Raw genomic sequence first — 22,465 nt, forward strand, 5'->3', positions numbered from 1 at the left:
ATTTGACTTTTATTTTCACTACAAACTTGATTTCAGAAATCATGTAAAAATGTTGCCTGGCAGATTGGAGTGAGGGGTATATAAACTCAGCAAAAAAAATAAACTTCCTCTCACTGTCAACTGCGTTCATTTTCAGCAATCTTAACATGTGTAACTATTAGAATGAACATAACAAGATTCAACAACTGAGACATACACTGAACAAGTTCCACAGACATGTGACTAACAGAAATTGAAAAATGTGTCCCTGAACAAAGGGGGGGTCAAAATCAAAAGTAACAGTCAGTATCTGGTGTGTCCACCAGCTACATTAAGTACTGCAGTGCATCTCCTCCTCGTGGACTGCACCAGATTTGCCAGTTCTTGCTGTGAGATGTTAACCCACTCTTCCACCAAGGCACCTGCATGTTCCCGGACATTTCTGGGGGGGAATGGCCCTAGCCCTCACCCTCTGATCCAACAGGTCCCAGATGTGCTCAATAGGATTGAGATCTGGGCTCTTCGCTGGCCATGGCAGAACACTGACATTCCTGTCTTGCAGGAAATCATGCACAGAATGAGCAGTATGGCTGGTGGCATTGTCATGCTGGAGGGTCATGTCAGGATGAGCCTGCAGGAAGAAGACCACATGAGGGAGGAGGATGTCTTCCCTGAAACGCAAAGCGTTGAGATTGCCTGCAATGACAACAAGCTCAATCCAATGATGCTGTAACACATCGCCCCAGACCATGATGGACCCTCCACCTCCAAATCGATCCTGCTCCAGAGTACAGGCCTCGGTGTAACACTCATTTCTTCGACTATAAACGCAAATCAGACCATCACCCCTGGTGAGACAAATCTTTGACTCGTCAGTGAAGAGCACTTTTTGCCAGTCCTGTCTGGTCCAGCGACGGTGGGTTTGTGCCCATAGGCAACATTGTTGCCGGTGATGTCTGGTGAAGATCTGCCTTACAACAGGCCTACAAGCCCTCAGTCCAGCCTCTCTCAGCCTATTGCGGACAGTCTGAGCACTGATGGAGGGATTGTGCATTCCTGGTGTAACTCACGCAGGTGTGATGTTTGGATATACCGATCCTGCGAGGACGATCAGCTGTCCATCCTGTCTCCCTGTAGTGTTGTCTTAGGCATCTCACAGTACAGACATTGCAATTTATTGCTCTGGCCACATCTGCAGTCCTCATGCCTCGTTGAAGCATGCCTAAGGCACGTTCACGCAGATGAGCAGGGACCCTGGGCATCTTTCTTTTGGGGTTTATCAGAGTCAGTAGAAAGGCCTCTTTAGTGTCCTAGGTTTTTATAACTGTGACCTTAATTGCCTACCGTCTATAAGCTGTTAGTGTCTTAGCGACCGTTCCGCAGGTGCATGTTCATTAATTGTTTATGGTTCATTGAACAAGCATGGGAAACAGTGTTTAAACCATTTACAATGAAGATCTATGAAGTTATTTGGATTTTTACAAATTTTCTTTGAAAGATAGAGTCCTGAAAAATGAAAATGTTCTGAGTGTAGATGTGCATATGTATGTACAGTGCGGCAGGTAGCTTAGCAGTTAATCGAAAGGCTGCTGGTTTGAATCTCCAAGCCGAATAGGTGAAACATCTGTTGATGTGCCCTTGAGCTCATCGAGTGCACCAACCCTAATAGCTCCTGTAAGTTGCTCAGGATAACAACATCTGCTAAAATACTAAAATGTAAATGTACCAAGACATATAGTTTGGATCATAATAGCTGTAGTTTGCATCATAATTTAAGGGAAATCTACTAGAAACATTAGGATCCTGTTGGCGCAGCAGACTAAGTAGCCTACAAGGCTTGAAGATGGCAGTTTGTATGTTTAAATCTACTTAAATACCATTCTTTAAAATAGCTATAGCTATGTTAGGACAATACCCTAATAAAATATAATGATGTAAGAGGATTGAAATGCCGTTTGTTTAAAAGTTTGACGATTTCATATAATACTGTTACATTACACATCAATATTAGCAGAACATTATTATGCATTATCACGGAAGTATGTTTTTAGAAAAATGATGGATCATCATGGATCACCTTACAGAATATCTTCATGAGACCATTGTAGGAATATTCCCTGCTTGTTGTTATGGGTGTTTTGAATAACATATCCATCAACATTTGCAGAACATTTAGTTGTGCCAGTATGTTCTAAGAACATTACCGGAACATTGTGTTATTACATTACCTGGAACCTAATGAGAACATTTGGGGAATGTTCTGTGATGGTTGTTACAGATGTTGTGCACGACATTTTAGTGAGCGTTAGGAGAACATTCCCAAGGATATTTTACTTAAAACATGTCCTTTTGTTAGATAAAATCCTAACTAGAACTTAATAGGAATCGTACATAATGTTCTGGGAATGTTCCTGGTTTGCTGGGAAGATTCTAACGAAATTTCCACATCAACAATTGAAATGACTGAAAATGTGTCTTGTCACAATGAAATTCTAGCTTGATAAATCAAATGCATTCAAAGGAATGCTGCCTATTCACACGATTCAACAGTACAACCCTGCAGTGGCAGCGATGTGGAAGTCATTGCGACGTTTCAGACAAGTGGACAGTCCTGTACTCGCTGTTCGCCTGCCCGACAGTTAGCAGTAAGGGATATGGTGGTTGCCTGTCATGTCTTGTAGAGGTATGCTGCCTCTGTCTGGTCGAAACTTTCATTATGGTTGGCGTTCCTGTCTTTCGAACCCTCCAAACAGAGCCTTACATTATTCCAACTTGGAATATTATTTGAGGTGCAGTATAGTCCATTTGTCCGGTTGTTTTTGCTAGCTAGCTTCGAGTTTGATCAGTTCAAGGGACGTGAGCGCCAAATGATGTAGCTTACCCCAGGCAATAACCACACAACATGTTTAGGCCATACTAATGCTCAAAATATGAAACCGAGCTCAATGCAATAAATGAAGCTACTTTCAAGCTAGGCGAAGCAGCGACGCATGTACTGACCCCATCCATTAACAGGGACTGGAGTCAGGAATGGCCGCAGCATCAACTATTTGAATGGATTTGAATGGCTAGAAAGAAAGGCATGAACACCCTGGCGCAGTTCCTGAGGTTTTGATGCAGTTTCAGCACATTTTTTCCCCGTTTTTGAGCATAAAAACCACCATAATCATTAAGAAAAAAACATTAGATAACAATTTTTAAAAATATATTTGTGTCTTTTATTTGGCTTTTCATAACAGTTTTTGTTTTCTAAATTAGATTATCACAGGGTAAGCACTGCCTACCCTGATTGCACGTCACTGTGCTGTGCAAAATTATGTAGTGGGTGCTGTCCAACACTCGGATGCAATCTCACTCCGGAGTGTCAGAACATTATTGTCTGATGAGCGAAAGAAAAATATGCAGTCATGCTCCCCAGCAAACCTGGCATCACTTAAAACCAGTCAAGTAAAAGAACACCCCCAACACATCTGTTAAAATGGCCAATAAGCAAACTAAACTGTGTCAGTGGTGTGTGTGTTTGAAGAGACTAGCTTCCAGGTATTATCCTCTGTGTTGACTCACAGTATAGTAGGCTGTCCGAAGGTCACAACTGTTTGTCTACACTTCACACACCTCACTGGAGATAGGTTTTCAGTCTTTCAAGCGGGACGTGATGATAAGCTTGAGTAAGTAACTTCCATTCATTTGGTCTCAATCTCATCATGTGTACAACATGTTTTTAGATTTAATTGCCACACACTCTCTAGTAGTAAACATGATCCGGGCTAAAAGGAAGGCAACCCCTTATGCTGGCATTGCTGACAGTCGATCCCCAATAATAAGGTCAGTCACTAAAAGAGAGGAGCAGAGAGTCAAGCCCTGATTTTCTATAGTCAGGTATTGGTTCCCTAAACATGGCTGCCTCCATAGAAATATAATTACTAGAATGGATATTCCCTTTCAAGTCACTGGGTCTGTAATGGGTGAACTGGTGGCCATATTGAGTGCACCCATAGGTGTTCCAGTTGAATTGCCATGGTCTGTGGAGCTTTCCGTTCTAGCAAATTATACTTCTATGGTTACCACTGTCTCTGTGGCTGCAACTTCAGTGCCACTGCTTGATTAAGCTATCAGTCCTGGAAATCTACAGTACCGGGAGAGAATACAGTACAGCAGCCAATCAGTGTCTACATCATGGACAGGTCACAGGGTTTATTGAACATACTCCAACATACGCTCCATTGCGTAATGATGATAGTGTTGGAGAGGTCCACCCTCCATGTTCCTTCCCCCTCCTCCCTCAACCCCTTTCTGTACTGTAGGCTACCACACGCTGTCATATGTTTCCACTGGACAGAGTCCCACTTCCATGATGTGCTCTGTTTGTCCAGGCCTGTGGCGTGTAGCCGCAATTGACACTAGAACCTCAAATTCAAACAAGATCTCTTCATTCATATATACCAAGTAATTGCCTCATGTTAATGTCTACACAAATCTAATATTCAGACAAATATTTAAAGTGCACAATGAGGAAATATATATTTTTTAATTAGCCGGTACTAGTCTCATTGTAGTCAGTCAACAATTACCTTGTGACTTCAAAGCAAACATCAACCAGAGATCAAACAGACTATCCCAAAATGACCTACCACAGAGTGTGTAACATTGTCAAAGTAATGCCATGCTCTGTCTCCTGTTCTACAGCTCTACCCACTACGCCAACACGGCCTGTCAGTACCACAGTGTGTAACGTCATGTTCTCTCTTCCATCTCACAGCCCAGCGTTCCGCCCATGAGTTGCCCATGGTGGATAAACAAGACATGGACAGCTGTTCTGTCCTGGGAGGTCAGCAGATGATTCTGACGGGACAAAACTTCAGCTCCGACTCCAAGGTCATCTTTATGGAGAAAACCCGTGGTGAGTATTACTCAATATGAGTCAACACCTCTGGGGGTGGAAGTGGATGATGGTGGCATGGACCATATTCTATATGATGTCCCACCTCATCTGTTAAAAATGTTACGGTTATTTTACTAGAGTGAAATGTTTGCCGGTATTCTTCTGACCGTTGTTAGATTCTGCTGAGAAAAAAAAAACACTCATACAATACGTGCCAGTAGTATTGAAAACGTTTTGGGAATTTTCCATTGGAAAACTGTGGGAATGTGGAAAACTTTACATAGGAATAAATGGGTATTTATTCACTATTTACAAGTGTTTACCCTCATAAACCAGCCATGATAATCAGATGTAGACAGTTATTTCCCATGCCCATTTAGAGGCAATTTACTTCACAGCCCTATATTATTATTATTATTACTCTGGTTGATCATGCCTCCGCAAATTTCGCTCACTAGTGCCACAGCACCCCCATGCTGCATTTTACCTATGAATAATTTGCATGATCCATCAGATAAGGCAGCAGCCTCACTCTCCTGTGCCCTCTCCTTCCTCGCCTGTTATCCATGTGTTATGTTATCATTATGCTGTTTATTTTGTTGTGCATGGAATAGGACCTCTGTTAAGGAATAGGACCAAGCGGAATATGACCTAGCGGTTAAAAGCGTTAGTCCAGTAACCCGAAAGATTGCTGGTTCAAATCCCCGAGCCGGCAAGGTGAGCAAGGCAGTTAACCATCAACAACAACTGCTCCCTGGGCGCCGATTAAGGCAGCCCCCCGCCGCAGTACATTAGGGGGGAAAAAAGGTGATACTAGGCTTACTTGTCACATCGCAGTACCAGAATTCAACCTAAGGTGCGCATTTACTAGTGTGTGTATTACTGCATTCTTATTGGTCTGCTCTATCCAGTCATAGGCCTTGTGACACAATTATTTAACTTGTACATTGGAATGGCAGAATCACCATTACAAGATAGTCTCAGATATTGCTGTATTAATCAATGTGATTGCGTAATAGTGACAAAGGCCACCATACTTTCTGTCTGTCATTTGAATCCTGACCTTTCCTCCTCACCCACCACTCAGATATTTGCATGACATTCCAATTCCTTCTGATGCTAAACGGTGCCAACTCTTTTAGGATAAGGAGCTTATCACAGCAAGATAGGTTTTTATTGTGGGTTTATTTTAGAACTTCACACGATTATTTAACAAGCTTACTAAAGTATTAGTATATTGTGCAGATTGTTAATGTGCTTCATTGACAGCTTACAGGATTGTATGTTGAGGAGATGTACTTTGTTATAGTTGTCAGTCACAGTTTTCAGTACAGTCTTTGTTGTCCCGCTCTCTGTCGCCTCAATACAGACTGCCTGTGTAGTGAGGGATATATAATTTATGTCACCTCGTTGCACCTCAATATCCTCAATACTGAGTCCAGAGAGAAGAGTGGTCCTCATTGATCCATCTACAGCACTTACGGCAGCTACTTGGTTTACCTTGGCATTCGTCACCCAAACACTAACCATAACGCCAGCTCTTATAAAGCCAGATGCACAACCTAGGGACTATTCTAATGTAACTATTTATTCCTGGTTAGCTGTTATGTTATGTTTTTGTTATATATAGCTTGGCCATCCAATCTTTGTTTATAACCTTCCATAAATCAGATCTAGGTTTTTATTTATGGTCCTTCAGTTGTTGTTGTTGTTAATAGCCCTCAGATGTCTCTGGACTGCATGAAACAGCAGAAGAGTAGCCTAGTGTTTAGATGCTTTATCTGTTACTAGTCTGTTAGCATAATGGCTGTGACTCATTACATCCATGGCCTGTCTGAAGGCTGAGTATGGGGAGCTTTGAGGCATGGGCTTTCCGGGGGCCGAGTTTGGGGAGCTATGATACGTGGGCTCTCTAGGGGGCTGCTTCAGCTAGAACTTGGACCTTGTCTGTCCAGGTTTTTTTTTAATCAAGGCTTTCCTGCTGTCGGGTTACGACACACTGCACTAATGGATAGTATTGGAGACGCAAATAAAAACAAGTAGATCTACGTAGAAGAGGGATTGCCATTGTTTTGGAGAGGTTCTCCATGTGACCCAGAGTTCTGGATCAGTAAGGCTGTGAAATCTCTTTGAATGGGACACAACTGGCTCTGGCCTTCTCTGGCTCTAGGAGACACACGCATGCATGCACGTGCACACACACTGTGCACACACACACACACACAGCTGGCTTCGGCTGGGGCTCCTCTAGCTCGATCTCATGGACGTGGCTCCACGAGGGGAGGAGAGGAGTGTTCCATAAGACATTATTTGAAGGTCCGTAATAAACCATTTATAAGGCATTAATAAATCGTTACTCCCACATGAACCATTTACTAATCATTCGTAAAGTATTTTTGCAGTCCCTAATCTAAAGTGAGTGCTATTACATGTTTTGAGTGACTAATGTCAATTCTCACAAAAATGAGGGTGTAATGATTAATAAATGGTGAGCAAACGGTTTGTAAATGTCTTATAAATGGTTTATCATGGACCCTTAACATAAAGTGTTACAGAGGATTCCCACAGTCAAGCCAAGCTGGGCCTCTTCAACTCTTTCTGGCTGCCTCCATTCCTAATTACCAGAGAAAAAAGAAAAGACAAGGGGTGTCCCGTAGAGTAGTTTTGGAACAAAACGCAAACAAATGTAAAACGCCAAGAAAGCAACAGTCATCACCTGTCGTTACTCTGTACTGAAACGGAGCGAGTTGATCATAAAACGGAGAGAAAAAGAAAATAAAGAAAACTTGGCAAGACATATGGAATCCCCCTTTCTCCTTCTGACTCATTTCAGCCATATGCGTTTAATTTGCAGTCTGACATAAAGGTTTCCTACATAGCATTAAACAGATATCCGACTGCTAAATACTGTATTTCTTTCCTTTTTGAGAAAATGCTTAAGCTGTTTATTTTTAATAGAGAGCAAATCTAGTTATAATGTCTAAAATGTTGATTATAACAAAAAAACATTTGGGGTTATTTGTGTGTTTCGAGGTGACATGTTGTCAGTTTGTTATCTTGCTTTTATGATCATCAATGACAAGAAGTCATCATCAGCATAATTTCCAACACCTGAGTTGTTGACCTATACTCTTTTTCCAGTTAACTGTAAATGACTGCAATATGATGTAATAACATTAAATGACACAGCTAAATGCAGATAGCAGCAACAATACCTGTGCTGTCATTTACCCAGCACATCAAAAATGTTCAACACATTAATGTTACGTTATTGAGCAAGACCTAACCTTGAGGTATCAAGTAATGCCCTACAGTGCATCTTCAAGACCCGGAATTATAATCTTAAACTCTGCAAAAATTCAATCTGAGTTCATTATTTATTTTTCTGTCTTGGGAAAGGGCCATAAAAAAATCTTCACAAGGCAAAGAGGAAAGTAACATCTCTGAATTTAAAGGAAAACTCCACCGAAAAATTATATTTTGGTATTTGTTTCATTATTCCATTGTTAACAGTCTCAAAAGATATGTAACTATCAAAACACAGAAATCATCCCTGTATGATGCATTTTGCATCATATGATTCTCCGTTTTGCATCATATTGTGGTCCTTCTGTAGCCCAGTTGGTAGAGCATGGCGCTTGTAACGCCAGGGTAGTGGGTTCGATTCCCGGGACCACCCATACGTAGAATGTATGCACACATGACTGTAAGTCGCTTTGGATAAAAGCGTCTGCTAAATGGCATATAGTAGTACATTTATCATACAGGGATGCTTTCTGTATTTTGAAATTTGCTCATCTTGAAAACTTGATAGCTGACAAGCAAAACGTTTTGGGACTATGTCAACAACGGTCTAATGAAACAAATACCAAAACATAGCTTTTGGGTGGAATTTTCCTTTAAGCAAAAATATGATATTTTACATTTGAAGAGAGCCAACAACTGTAGGTTACACTCAAATTAAGCATACTATTTCATGGATAATAAACCTGTTAAACAGCCCTCACAAAACGAATACACGCCAAACCATTTCTCATTTTAAAAGATAAGGATACAAATGCTTTAATTAGAAACAACAATCCAATTAATTACAATTTTAAAAGCGTCCATGAAAATCTATAGAAATCTGAATTAAATTACCTTTACATAATAACAAAACTCATAAGTAACAGAATGGCAAAGTCTTACCAGACTTGATACAAACAGGGTTTATTAAAAATGTATTCACTATAATACAATATGCAAAAAAACAAGATGTAGATATATCACTTATGGCTGTTGATGCCTAAAAGGCTTTAGACCTTCTTGTATGGCCTTTTCTATTCCAATCTTTGGAAGCATTCAACTTTCCAACTGAAATAATAAATTTCATAAAAAATATTATATAAATATCCTAAAGCAATTTATTTTTTAAATAATACATAATCTGCTGAAATTGCTTTAGAAAGGGGCACGAGACAGGGATGTCCTTTCTCCCCCCTCCTGTTTGTACAGGACCCAAACGTAACAGGTATCAGTATTGGTAAACATTAATATCAACTAAACTTATTTGCCACCGATCTGTTGATATACAATGACTAATTTTGAAAACTCAATGCCCCCCTTGTTAAGAATATTCAAATATCAGGATATAAAATGAACGTGAAAAAACTGAAATAATGGTAATAGGAAAAATAATAACTCGTGATCTACAGCAATCCTTTAAGTGGACCACAAAAAATATTAAATACTTCGTATGCTTAATAAGTAATAACAAATATATAATGATAATTAAATGGAGCAATCTTCCCAGAAATTTAAATAAAACTCTTTAGAATGGCATGCTTTTAACAAAGTTTTTATATTTATATTTGGTAATACCTATTACCCCACCGAATACATTATTTAAAAAAGTATACTCGGCCATAAGAATTTATATGGGCAAATGAAACGCATAGAATAAATATGAACGTTTTACATGACCCTAAGTCTGAGGGTGGTTTATACCTTCCAAACTTGGAATTGTGTCAACTCTCCACCCAAAACTTTTACTTGAATGTTATTGTTAAATGCACTAAAGAGGAACAATGGGGATATATTGGAGATGTGCATGCTCCTCCCCAGAATCTTTTCACATGTCTGTTTTGAAAGGATGGAGTTAAGAACATGAACAACTTCATAGTTAAGAATCCCTTCATACCCAGACAGGTTTGGCCTATTTTTGATCACCAGTGCATCAACCATCAGCCATTGGACCAAAGCTCTCCGCCAGGGTGCATTTTTAGATTAGACTTTTCTTAACCTCTAAAATAATTCCAATATTGCTTGACACAGAGTAAATATGTGATTTTATGTATGATTTCTTACAATATATTATGGGAAATATAGGTTCAGATAATGGTTTTACTTCATGATAAATCTGTAGCTGTCTCTGGCTGTAGGTGAGCAGAATGGTGAAAGAGGAAGTGGTGAGAGTAGATATATAATCTGTGACACAAAGAGTCTCCTAACTCCTCTTGCGTTTTAATGGGTTAGTGGCAGGCAGACAATGATGTGAAGGTTGAAACCAGGCATTGTGTTCTGAGACAAAGCGGAGAATCCTCTACCACGCTGGCTCAACCTGCCAAAGAGACAATAGAGCTCATGAGTTCACTATAAACACATGGAAACATCTGAGATATACATTTTTACTGGTTAGAATTCATTTTTAATTGGTTTGCAACTTAGCATGTTTGCAATTAATCAAAAGCAGAGTAGCAATTGCACACATTTTCTGGTTTTAGATAACCTCTCCCTGTACTGTGTTCCTGTTTTTGCTGTGTCCAACAGGGTGTTGTAATTCACCCTGAAATATGTATATGACCTGAAACAACCATTCCCTTCTCTGTCTCTGCAGATGGACAGCAGATTTGGGAGATGGAGGCAACTGTAGACAAAGATAAATGTCAGCCCGTAAGTATCAGTACTTTTACAGATGGCCCACTTCTCGATGTCTGAAAAAGTGGTCAAAACAGTCCACTGATTATAATGTAGGAATTGTCTGTTCGTTTGTTTAAATAACGTTTTTTTAAATAATAATGTCATACTTTGTCACCAATTTCATTGTTTACACATCTACAGTGGTTATACTCTGAATACAATTTCTAATAATAATGTGACAGATTGATATGAAATTTAAATTATGTCATTTTAACAGAGTCTGCTGTTTGTTGAAATACCCTCCTATCGCGACCTGTCGATTTGCAATTCCGCCAAAGTGAACTTCTATGTCATCAACGGAAAGAGGAAGCGCAGCCAGCCTCAGCACTTCACATTCACTCCACTGGCAGGTATGGAACCATAAGCATCAGCAATAAGGAGGCAATACCCATCATATGACTGTGATGGTCTGAGTGAACTATGTGTTATTTTAGGTGCTTTTGTGAAAGAGCAATACAATTATGTAGGAATGATATCAAGTCACATGTTATTCCATGTCATTAATATGTCACTAAGATATATGATTGGTGTAGTAGATTATAGTTACTTTAAGCAGTATGACTTAACCCCCACTCATATCTCTGTTGTCTTCCGTCTCTCCCACAGTCCCGTCCATTAAAACAGAGCCTGTGGATGACTATCCTTTCTCCATGACCCAGATTATGAGTGTGTCCCCCCAGTCCTACTACCACCACAGCCCTGGGTCCCGTGGGATCATCCACCCAGACAACGGCCTGGTCTCCAGCATGGCCTCCTGCCAGCAGGTCCGCTCCGGCCTCCCCACCCCCGTCCCAGACACCTGCTTCCAGCAGCAGAGCCCAGCCATTGTGTACTCCCGTGGGGGAAAGAGTCTGAGCGGCAGTCCCGGAGGGCTCTACCAGCAAACTGGGGAGATGCGGGTGATGCCCGACCCACACCGCTCCGTCCTGGTTCACACGGGCTCCCCAGCTCAGTCGTCCCCGCTGGGGGCCCAGCAGCAGCAGCATGGAGGGGGCCAGGGCCAGCACCCCTCCATTATCCAGTTCTCCCCCAACAACCAACACCTGCTCCGGGGAAGCGACCCTCCACCTCTCCAGCCTGACAACCATCAGCACATCATCTACTGTGATGGCTACCCTCAGCAGTCTGGAGCCCAAGCTCACTCCCCTATCTCGGCCCACTCCCCCCAACATTACCCAACCACAGTGATCCAGCAGCAGCCCTATGTGCCCAAGGCGGTGCCCAAGGGCAGGTCTTCCCCTGGTGGGATGGAGGCCCAGAGATGCCCCCCTGGAGAGGAGCAGAGAGCCAGCCTCCCTGGAGGACGGGTCACAGTCAAGGAGGAGAACCTGGATCAAATGTACCTTGATGACGGTGAGTGTAAGTTAGTGCCAGGCTTTTATACATCAATATAATTAATGCTCTTGAATGATGCATGGTGGTGTAACATCCATGCGATTTTGTTATTTGCCTTCTAGGCAGAGTTCCTCTGTCCAGTGTCTGTGTTCTTTTCCCCATCTTAATCTTAATCTTTTATTTTTATTGTCCAAGAGTCACCTCTTCACTGTTGACATTGAGACTGGTATTTTGAGGGTACTATTTAATGAAGCTGCCAGTTGAGGACTTGTGAGGTGTCTGTTTCTCAAACTAGATATTCTGGTTAGAGCCAGTCTGCGCTGTTCTGTGAAGGGAGTAGTACACAGCATTGTATGAGATCTCCAGTTTCTTGGCAATATCTCGCATGGAATAGCCTTCATTTCTCAGAACAAGAATAGACTGACGAGATTCATAAGAAAGTTCTTTGTTTCTGGCCTGTAATCGAACCAACAAATGCTGATGCTCCAGATAGAACTAGTCTAAAGAAGGCCAGTTTTATTGCTTCTTTAATCAGAACAACAGTTTTCAGCTGGCCAAACTTGGATTAGCTAACACAACGTGCCATTAGAACACAGGAGTGATGGTTGCTGATAATGTGTCTCTGTACGCCTATTGTAGCCGTTTCCAGCTACAATAGTCATTTACAACATTAACACACACTGTATTTCTGATCAATTTGATGTTATTTTAATGGATAAAATGTGCTTTTCTTTCAAAAACAAGGACATTTCTAAGTGACCCCAAACTTTTGAATGGTAGTGTATATATTTATTTTGCAGGCTGTAACATATGATATGAAGTGAGTGAAGTTGTACACAATTGTGCACACTTTTCTGAGACACGCTTTGGCTCGTGACCGCTACTTTTAAAACTACTGGCTGAAATGATACATCACTTCTGTAGCATAAAAAATTATTAAATAAAAATACTATAGAATGGGCCAATTATAGAATCAGGTTTGACCGTAACAGGGTTGACTGTAACAGGGTTGACTGTAACAGGGTTGACTGTAACAGGGTTGACTGTAACAGGGTTGAAGGAAGCTTGTTGTGTGCAACAGGGAGGTTCACAAAAAAAATGTGTTAAAACATTTCTAGTCTACAGTACCAGTCAAAAGTTTGGACACACCTACTCAGTCCAGGGTTTTTCTTAATTTTTTACTAGTTTCTACATTGTAGAATAATAGTGAAGACATCAAAACTATGAAATGCACATATGTGACCGACTGCCTCGATTCGGTCTTATTTAGCAATATTTTAAATGGTATCTTTTGGATAAAAGCAGATACACAGAGCTACCAAATGGTATATTATACACCTAATTTGAGGAACAATGGGAAAGTAATTCTGCTTTGAAAGTTGATAAACTTGTAACTTCGCTTTGGAGAAAATGGCCTTTGAATGTTTGGTACCCACTGGAGAGCGCTTCTTTGTCTACAACCGTTCAGCATCGTTCACACCCTCTTAAGCTTTAGCCCCAACCAGCTCTTTAACTTCTTGACGCTACCCATCCCTTAAGCAGGATAATTGCACCTCAGTCAAATAATATTACTAAAAATATTCATGTTCATGAAATCACAAGTGCAATATTGCAAAACACAGTTTAGCCTTTTGTTAATCCACCTGTCATTTCAGATTTTGAAATTATGCTTTACAGCGAAAGCAATCCAAGCGTTTGTGTAAGTTTATCTATCACATGACAAAACATTAAGTACACTTAGCATCAGGTAGCTTGGTCACGAAAATCAGAAAAGCAATCAAATTCATTGTTTACCTTTGATCTTCGGATGTTTTCACTCACGAGACACACAGTTACACAACAAATGTTCCTTTTGTTCCATAAAGATTATTTTTATATCCAAAATACCTCCGTTTGTTTGGCGCATTATGCTCAGAAATCCACAGGAAAGAGAATTCCAAATAATATCTGTAATGTCCACAGAAACATGTCAAACGTTTTTTATAATCAATCTTCAGGTTGTTTTTAAAATATATAATTGATCATATATCAACCACAAATGTATTTCACAGTAGGAGAGGGAAAAGCAATACATATTAAAAAATCTGTTGCGTGAGCAAACCTCATGTGACCACTTGACGCGATGTTATCGTTCTGGCTCATTTTTCAAAATAAAAGCCTGAAACTATGTCTGAAGACTGTTGGCACCTTGAGGAAGCGATGGGAAAAGGAATCTGGTTGATATCCCTTGAAATGGAGCAATGGGAGACTATGGAACATAGAGTTTTCAAAATAGAAGCCACTTCCTGGTTTGATTTTCTCAGGGTTTCGCCTGCAATATCAGTTCTGTTATACTCACAGACAATATTTTGACAGTTTTGGAAACTTTAGAGTGTTTTCTATCCCAATCTGTCAATTATATGAATATTCTAACATCTGGTCCTGAGAAATAGGCCATTTACTTTGGGAACGTTATTTTTCCAAACATAAAAATAGTTCCCCCTAGCTTCAAGAGGTTAAGGGTTGATCTGAGCATTCAATCATAACAACAACAGTCAAGCACCCAAACTACCTTGCTTGCTACTTCCAAACACAAATGAGAGAACAGCTCACTGACCATTTTACTCACCCAAGCAGAGCTGGATGTTTTTATGTTTAACTTCTTGCGTCGAGCCAACCCGGATCCGGGATCATGACTACAGCCTCAAGCCCATTACCATAACGCAACGTTAACTATTCATGAAAATCGCAAATGAAATGAAATCAATATGCTAGCTCTCAAGCTTAGCCTTTTGTTAACAACACTGTCATCTCAGATTTTCAAAAATATTACATTACATTACATTACATTTAAGTCATTTAGCAGACGCTCTTATCCAGAGCTTCTCAACCATAGCAAACTAGCATTTAGCATTTAGCGTTAGCATTTAGCATTAGCATTTAGCGTTAGCATTAGCAGGCAACATTTTCACAAAAACCAGCAAAAACATTCAATAAATCATTTACCTTTGAAGAACTTCGGATGTTTTCAATGAGAAGACTCTCAGTTAGATAGCAAATGTTCAGTTTTCCTGAAAGATTATTTGTGCAGGAGAAATCGGTCCGTTTTCTGCGTCATGTTTGGCTACCAAAAAATAATAATAATTCATTCATCCAAACGTCAACCTTTCTTCCACATTAACTCCATAATATCGACTGAAACATGGTAAATGTTGTTTAGAATCAATCCTCAAGGTGTTTTTCACATATCTCTTCATGATATATCATTCCTGGAAGTCTCCTCTCTGTCTCAATCACATGGATGAATGCGAGCAGCTTGGAGATTACGCAACAATTTCAACAAAGGACACTGGGCGGACCCCTGGTAAATGTAGTCTCTTATGGCCAATCTTCCAATGATATGCCTACAAATACGTCATAATGCTGCAAACAACTTGGAGAAACAATAGAAAGGGCAGGCTAATTCGTGGCGCTTTCACAGCCATATAAGGAGACAATGAAAAACAGAGCGTCAAAAATCCTGCTAATTTCCCGTTTGAAGGTTCATCTTGGTTTCGCCTGTTGCATCAGTTCTGGGGCACTCACAGATAATATATTTGCAGTTTTGGAAACGTCAGAGTGTTTTCTTTCCAGAGCTGCCAATTATATGCATAGTCAAGCATCTTTTCGTGACAAAATATTGCGCTTAAAACGGGCACGTTTTTTAATCCAATAATGACATAGCGCCCCCATAGGTTGAAGAGGTTAACCAGAGTGTTGGTGACTGTAACTGTGCTGCTGGCAACAATTTACGCTTTTTTCCAACATTTTCTGACACGTCCATATTCAATGGGTGTTGAGTGTTCGTAAATTTGTCAGTTATTTTGCACTCTGGCATACTCAGACGAGAGTGCTCTGAAATCGGAGTAGATAACCAGAGCGAATTTACCAGCTACGTCTATCAACAGTTGTCGCTGTGACATTCTATTGAAATGGTTACTTGCATAGCAGAGTCTTTTGGTAGGACATGTAGCTAGCTAGCTAGGTAAACAATGAACCATAATCACATATCAAGACGTTACTACCCTGCTTGAATCTGCAGGTAGTTAACCAACCAGGTTCAATGTTTGCTAGCTAACATTAGGCTATAACTAGCAAAGCAAATGGCTCTTAGATACGAATAATAAGATCATACATGTAACGTTAGCTAGCGACCCAGCCAGCTGACATTAGCTGGTTAGCTAACAGTACACTTTAACTTGAAATGAAAACGACTTTCTGTCAAAATTAGAAACGTCTACCAGTATACATCATAGATGCATGCTTCTCCCTTTCATGGATGCCATGGTTGCCCTTAGATTGAAGATGTAATCCGGAGACAGGTGTTTTCTCCTTCTCCTTAGCTATCATACTCTAATTCCACTGATTCCACTAATTCCACTGAATAACACTTATTACACGTACTACACAATACATTTAGTTTTAAGCCGCGTCAGACATGACTACCTACACATACTGACCAGCTCAAATAGACCGAAGTGTGCTATGTGGCAGACCAATCCGAACTCATCTGTCAGCATGTCCATCCCACTCATTATCTCAGCCAATCATGGCTAGCGGGAAGGTTGCTCACTTTTTGGCTAAACCAAATAGGCTCGTAATTTAACAATTTTATTTGTATTTACAGATGGCATACACGTCTGTTATTAAGGCACATGAAAGTTCACATGTTCCAGAAGGCATTTCTGCCAAAAAAAAACACATTTTGATTTTAAAAAAGTTCTCCTGTGAAGTAGTGACCCACGATATACGCCTAGTTTCCTGAAACGAGTCACATATGGAATCCTGTAGTAACCAAAAAAGTGTTAAACAAAGATTCTTCAAAGTAGCCACCCTTTGCCTTGATGACAGCTTTGCACACTTGTCATTCCCTCAACGAGCTTCATGAGGTAGTCACCTGGAATGCATTTCAATTAACAGTTGTGTCTTGTTAAAAGTTAATTTGTGGAATTTATTTCCTTCTTAATGTGTTTGAGCCAATCAATTGTGTTGTGACAAGGTAATGCTGGTATTCAGAAGATAGCCCTATTTGGGAAAAGACCATGTCCATATTATGGCAAGAATAGCTCAAATAAGTAAAGAGAAATGACAGTCCATCATTACTTTAAGACATGAAGGTCAGTCAATCCGGAACATTTCAAGAACTTTGAAAGGTTCTTCAAGTGCAGTCGCTAAAACCATCAAGCGCTATGATGAAACTGGCTCTCATGTGGACCACCACATGAAAGGAAGACCCAGAGGTACCTCTGCTGCAGAGGATAAGTTCATTAGAGTTACCAGCCTCAGAAATTGCAACCCAAATAAATGCTTCACAGAGTTAAAGTAACCTATCCATCTCAACTTCAACTGTTCAGAAGAGACGGCGTGAATCAGACCTTCATGGTCAAATTACTGCAAAGAAGCCACTACTAAAGGACGCCAATAATAAGAAGAGAGTTGCTTGTGCCAAGAAACACGAACAATGGACATTAGACTGGTGGAAATCTGTCCTTTGGTCTGATGAGTCCAAATTTGAGATTTTGGGTTCCAACCCCCGTGTCTTTGTGAGACGCAGAGTAGATGAACTGATGATCTCCGCATGTGTGGTTCCCACTGTGAGGCATGGAGGAGGAGGTGTGATGTTGTGGGGGTGCTTTGCTGGTGACACTGTCTGTGATTTATTTAGAATTCAAGGCACATTTAACCAGCATGGCTACCACAGCATTCTGCAGCGATTTGCCATCCCATCTGGTTTGTGCTTAGTGGGACTATAATTAGTTTTTCATCAGGACAATGACACAACACACCTCCAGCCTGTGTAAGGCCTTTTGACCAAGAAGGAGCGTGATGGAGTACTGCATCAGATGACCTGGCATCCACAATCACCTGACCTCAACCCAATAGAGATGGTTTGGGATGAGTTGTGCAGAGTGATGGAAAAGCAGCCAACAAGTGCTTAGCATATGTGGGAACTCCTAGACTGTTGGAAAAGCATTCCAGGTGAAGTTGGTTGAGAGAATGCCAAGAGTGTGCAAAATTGTCATCAAGGGTGGCTACTTTGAAGTATATAAAATATGTTTAGATTTGTTTCACAATTTTTTGGTTACTACATGATTTCATGTGTGATTTCATAGTTTTGATGTCTACACTAATTTTCTACAATGTAGAAAATAGTAAAAATAAAGAAAAACCCTTGAATGAGTAGGTGTGTCCAAACTTTTGACTGGTACTGTATCTATGTACGGGTAGCAGGGTTGACGTGTTATGCTTGACGCGCTCAGTTTTCTACCACAAAACAACAGAAAATGGCCAAAAATATTAGACGCAGCTGACCTGCATTTACATTATGATTTGACTATTAAATGTCAGTGTTTCTTTAAAAAATAGTTTCAACCAAAACGATAGATTGGTTCACGTAACTGACCAATCCTGTTCAAATGATAGACAAACATAAATTATTCACTAATCACATGTGCACTTTAACAACAATCCTTCCCAAGTTGCCAGTCCAGGAGATGTAGTTACATATGTTCAACTTAGTTTTCCACTCAATTTATACTTACCCATGTCAGCCCCATTATCACCCTGTGAGATCAGAATAACAGACCACATCCAAACTACATGTTGTTGCAGTGTGATCACCAGACCTGATAATGATGTTGTCCCTTTAAACCTCTCTTTGGTTGGGGAGGTAGCTAGTCCTCGTCAGTGACAGGTCATGTCCTAGACCATGTGGAAGTGTTGTAACCCTGGTGATCTGTAGTTTGAAGGATCACCATGTTGTTCAGTTCAGCACAACCCAGTAAGAAATAGAGAGAGAGAGAGAGAGAGAGAGAGAGAGAGAGAGAGAGAGGGCGATTTCTCTGGCATTACTACAGACCAGGAAATGAGACTTCTCTTTTTTTCTCTCTCTTTCAATTTTTTTAAATAAAACAACAGAAAAAAATGAAAAAATTAAGCAGCCAGCTCTCCTGACCGACCGCCTGGATGTGTTGACACTGTTATGATCTGAAAAACAAGTTCCATGGTAACCATTGTCAAACAGTGGAATGGGCTGCTTCAGAGAGCCCGGGAAAGCCTCTTTGTTTGTTATACTTGGCTGGGGTTTCCCTTGGCCCCACACCCCTCAATTCTGTGGAGAACACACTGGAGGATTTGCTTTTTTCCATCCCTGGCCCAAGATTCTGCCAATCTGGCACAAGAAAATCCTATTTGCAGCTGCTCTCCTCCAGAAAATCCGGTCTGATCTCCATAAGATAGCGCTTAGGGTGGGAGTCGGGAGGCAACAGCAGCAGGAAAAAGGAAAGGGCTGAGTTTGGATGGAAAAAATGAAACTGAGAAAAGGGTCCAGCAGTGGACGAGTGGAATTTTGTTTTAGATGGCCTAACAGGGTTTCCCTCTGTAAACAGCAACAGCGTTTACTGTTTCTGATTTAACACAGAGTAACTGGGAGAGTCATACTGGGAGAGTCATACTGGGTGGACTGTGTTTGCAAGGTGTTGATCTGAGAGCTCCCTACCAATATCTCTCTCTCTCTATCTTCCTTCTGTTCTGGACTTTTATTCTGGTAGCTACTAGAACAATCTCCCTAAAAATCTCATTAAACTGTTCAGACGAGACGGCGTGAATCAGACCTTCATGGTCAAATTGCTGCAAAGAAACCACTACTAAAAGACACCAATAAGAATAAGAGACTTGCTTGGGCCAAGAAACACGAGCAATGGACATTGGCTAGTGGAAATGTGTCCTTTGGTCTGGAGTACAAATTGGAGAGTTTTGGTTCCGACCGCCATGTCTTTGTGAAGATGTGGTGTGGGTGAATGGATGATCTGTGCATGTGTATTTGCCATCGTAAAGCATGGAGGAGGAGGTGTTAGGGTGTGGGGGTGCTTTGATGGTGACACTGTCTGTGATTTATTTAGAATTCAAGGCACACTTAACCAGCATGCCTACCACAGCATTCTGCAGAGATACGCCATCCCACCTGGTTTGGTGGGACTATCACTTGTTTTTCAACAGGACAATGACCCAACACACCTCCAGGCTGTGTAAGGGCTAAGGAGAATAATGGAGTGCTGCATCAGATGACCTGGCCTCCACAATCACCTGACCTCAACCCAATTGAGATGGTTTTGGATGAGTCGGACCGCAGAGTGAAAGAAAAGCAGCCAACAAGTGCTCAGCATATGTGGGAACTCCTTCAAGACAGTTGGAAAGGCATTCCTCATGGAGCTGGTTGAGAGAATGCCAATTGTGCAAAACTGTCATCAAGGCAAAGGGTGGCTATTTGAAGAATCTCAAGTATAAAATATATTTAGATTTGTTTAACACTTTTTTTGGTTACTACATGATTCCATATGTGTTATTTCGTAGTTTTGATAACAAGGTAGAAAATAGTAAAAATAAAGAATAACCCTTGAATGAGTAGGTGTCCTTAAACTTTTGACTGGCCAAATGGGGGAGCGATGGGAAGCATTGAACTACAAAAATTCAGAAATTCTGCTGGTTAAAGCAACTGGGATATTATTCCATCTACTGAGGTCAGATTTAATTGATTTAAGCTTTTCTGTCAATGGTTTTATCTAAAGAAGGAAATATTTATTTAAAATGGAAAACGATTGGGATTCCATATCATAGAGATTAAGTAGTTCCAAGAGGTTAACTCTTGGAACTACCCATCCCAGATCCGGGAGAATTGTCATCAACTACATCAACTAGCATAGCGCAACGGTCCAAAAATATTACTAAAAAATATTCATATTCATGAAATCACAAGTGAAATATAGAGAAACACAGCTTAGCCTTTTGTTAATCACCCTGTCATCTCAGATTCTGAAATTATGCTTTACAGCCAAAGCAAGACAAGCGTTTGTGTAAGTTTATCGATAGCCTAGCATAGCATTATGTCCAGCTAGCAGCTTGGTCACGAAAATCAGAAAAGCAATCAAATTAACCGTTTACCTTTGATCTTCGGTTGTTTTCACTGACGAGACTCCCAGTTAGACAGCAAATGTTCCTTTTGTTCCATAAAGATTATTTTTATACCCAAAATACCTCCGTTTGTTGGTCACGTTATTTTGAGAAATCCACCGAAAATAGTGGTCACAACAACCCCGAAATTATATCCATAATATCAACAGAAACATGGCAAACGTTTTTTATAATCAATCCTCAAGGTGTTTTTCAAATATCTATTCGATAATATATCAACCGGGATTGGCTTTTCAGTAGGAGCGAGAGGAAAAATGTCTACCTCTGTCTTTTACACAAGAATCACTCTGAGAGCCCTCAGCTGGCCACTTACGCAATGTAGTCGTTTACACTCATTCTTCAACATAAAGGTGTGAAACTACGTCTAAAGGCTGTAGACACCTTGTGGAATATATAGAAAAAGGAATCTGGTTGATCTCCCTTTCAATGGCCAATAGGGATGCATAGGAATACAACGGTTTCAAAATAAGAGACACTTCCTGATTGTATTTTCCTCAGGGTTTCGCCTGCAATATCAGTTCTGTTATTCTCACAGACAATATTTTGAGAGTTTTGGAAGATTTAAAGTGATTTCTATCATAAGCTGTCAGTTATATGCATATTCTAGCATCTGGTCCTGAGAAATAAGCCGTTTTCTTTGGGAACGTTATTTTTCCAAAAATAAAAAATAGTGCCTAGTTTCAAGAAATTTGTGAAGTGGTTGAAAAACTAGTTTTAATGACTCCAACATAAGTGTATGTAAACTTCCGACTTCAATTGTAGCTGACAGCGTCTAAACGTGACCTAATTTGTATTCATTATTACAGGAAAATAAACTCACAACAATGTTATTATTTACAAGTCAATGGCGAGCTAATTAATAATAATAATAAATAATATATGCCATTTAGCAGACGCTTTTATCCAAAGCGACTTACAGTCATGTGTGCATACATTCTACGTAATTACAGAAAATAGTTTACGGTTGTGAGTGTGAGTGTATCGAAATAAAAGCAGGCTATTCTATATAAGAATTTTAGAACCTGTTTCATAAACTTTAACATGCAAACGACTTTCTGACAAAATTTTGAAATGTATAGTATCTGAAAAATGTATCTAGCTAGACTCTCTTACCCGTAGACATGGATGAACGCTTCTCCCTCTCTGTCACGGATGCCATGGTTACCCTTAGTTTGAAGATGTAATCCAGATATTTTTATACAACAGCTATTACAACAGCCTTCTGTGTTCTCTTTTCGACTCCCCCCGCATTTGCCAACAAATGCCAGAATTTTCTTTATCTCCTTAGCTATCATATTCTGCTTCCACCGGGCATTCCATTGA

The 22,465-nt window shown here is 40.3% G+C and overlaps 1 protein-coding gene across 4 annotated transcripts in view; it reads left to right on the plus strand.

Moving 5' to 3' along the window:
* LOC118360023 (nuclear factor of activated T-cells, cytoplasmic 2-like) overlaps positions 1 to 22,465 on the plus strand; it is a 50,675-nt gene that overhangs the window by 15,468 nt on the left and 12,742 nt on the right. For 3 of the 4 annotated variants that reach the window (XM_035739054.2, XM_035739051.2, XM_035739053.2), the window contains exons 6-9: positions 4,739 to 4,879; positions 10,737 to 10,792; positions 11,037 to 11,169; positions 11,426 to 12,178. In XM_035739054.2, coding sequence (XP_035594947.1) covers positions 4,739 to 4,879; positions 10,737 to 10,792; positions 11,037 to 11,169; positions 11,426 to 12,178 — 1,083 coding nt within the window. The remainder of the gene's footprint in view (positions 1 to 4,738; positions 4,880 to 10,736; positions 10,793 to 11,036; positions 11,170 to 11,425; positions 12,179 to 22,465) is intronic. The other variant, XM_035739052.2, reaches the window with a different exon arrangement.

This window comes from Oncorhynchus keta, chromosome 27 (assembly GCF_023373465.1).
Source record: "Oncorhynchus keta strain PuntledgeMale-10-30-2019 chromosome 27, Oket_V2, whole genome shotgun sequence".
NCBI classification, from domain to species: Eukaryota; Metazoa; Chordata; class Actinopteri; order Salmoniformes; family Salmonidae; genus Oncorhynchus; species Oncorhynchus keta.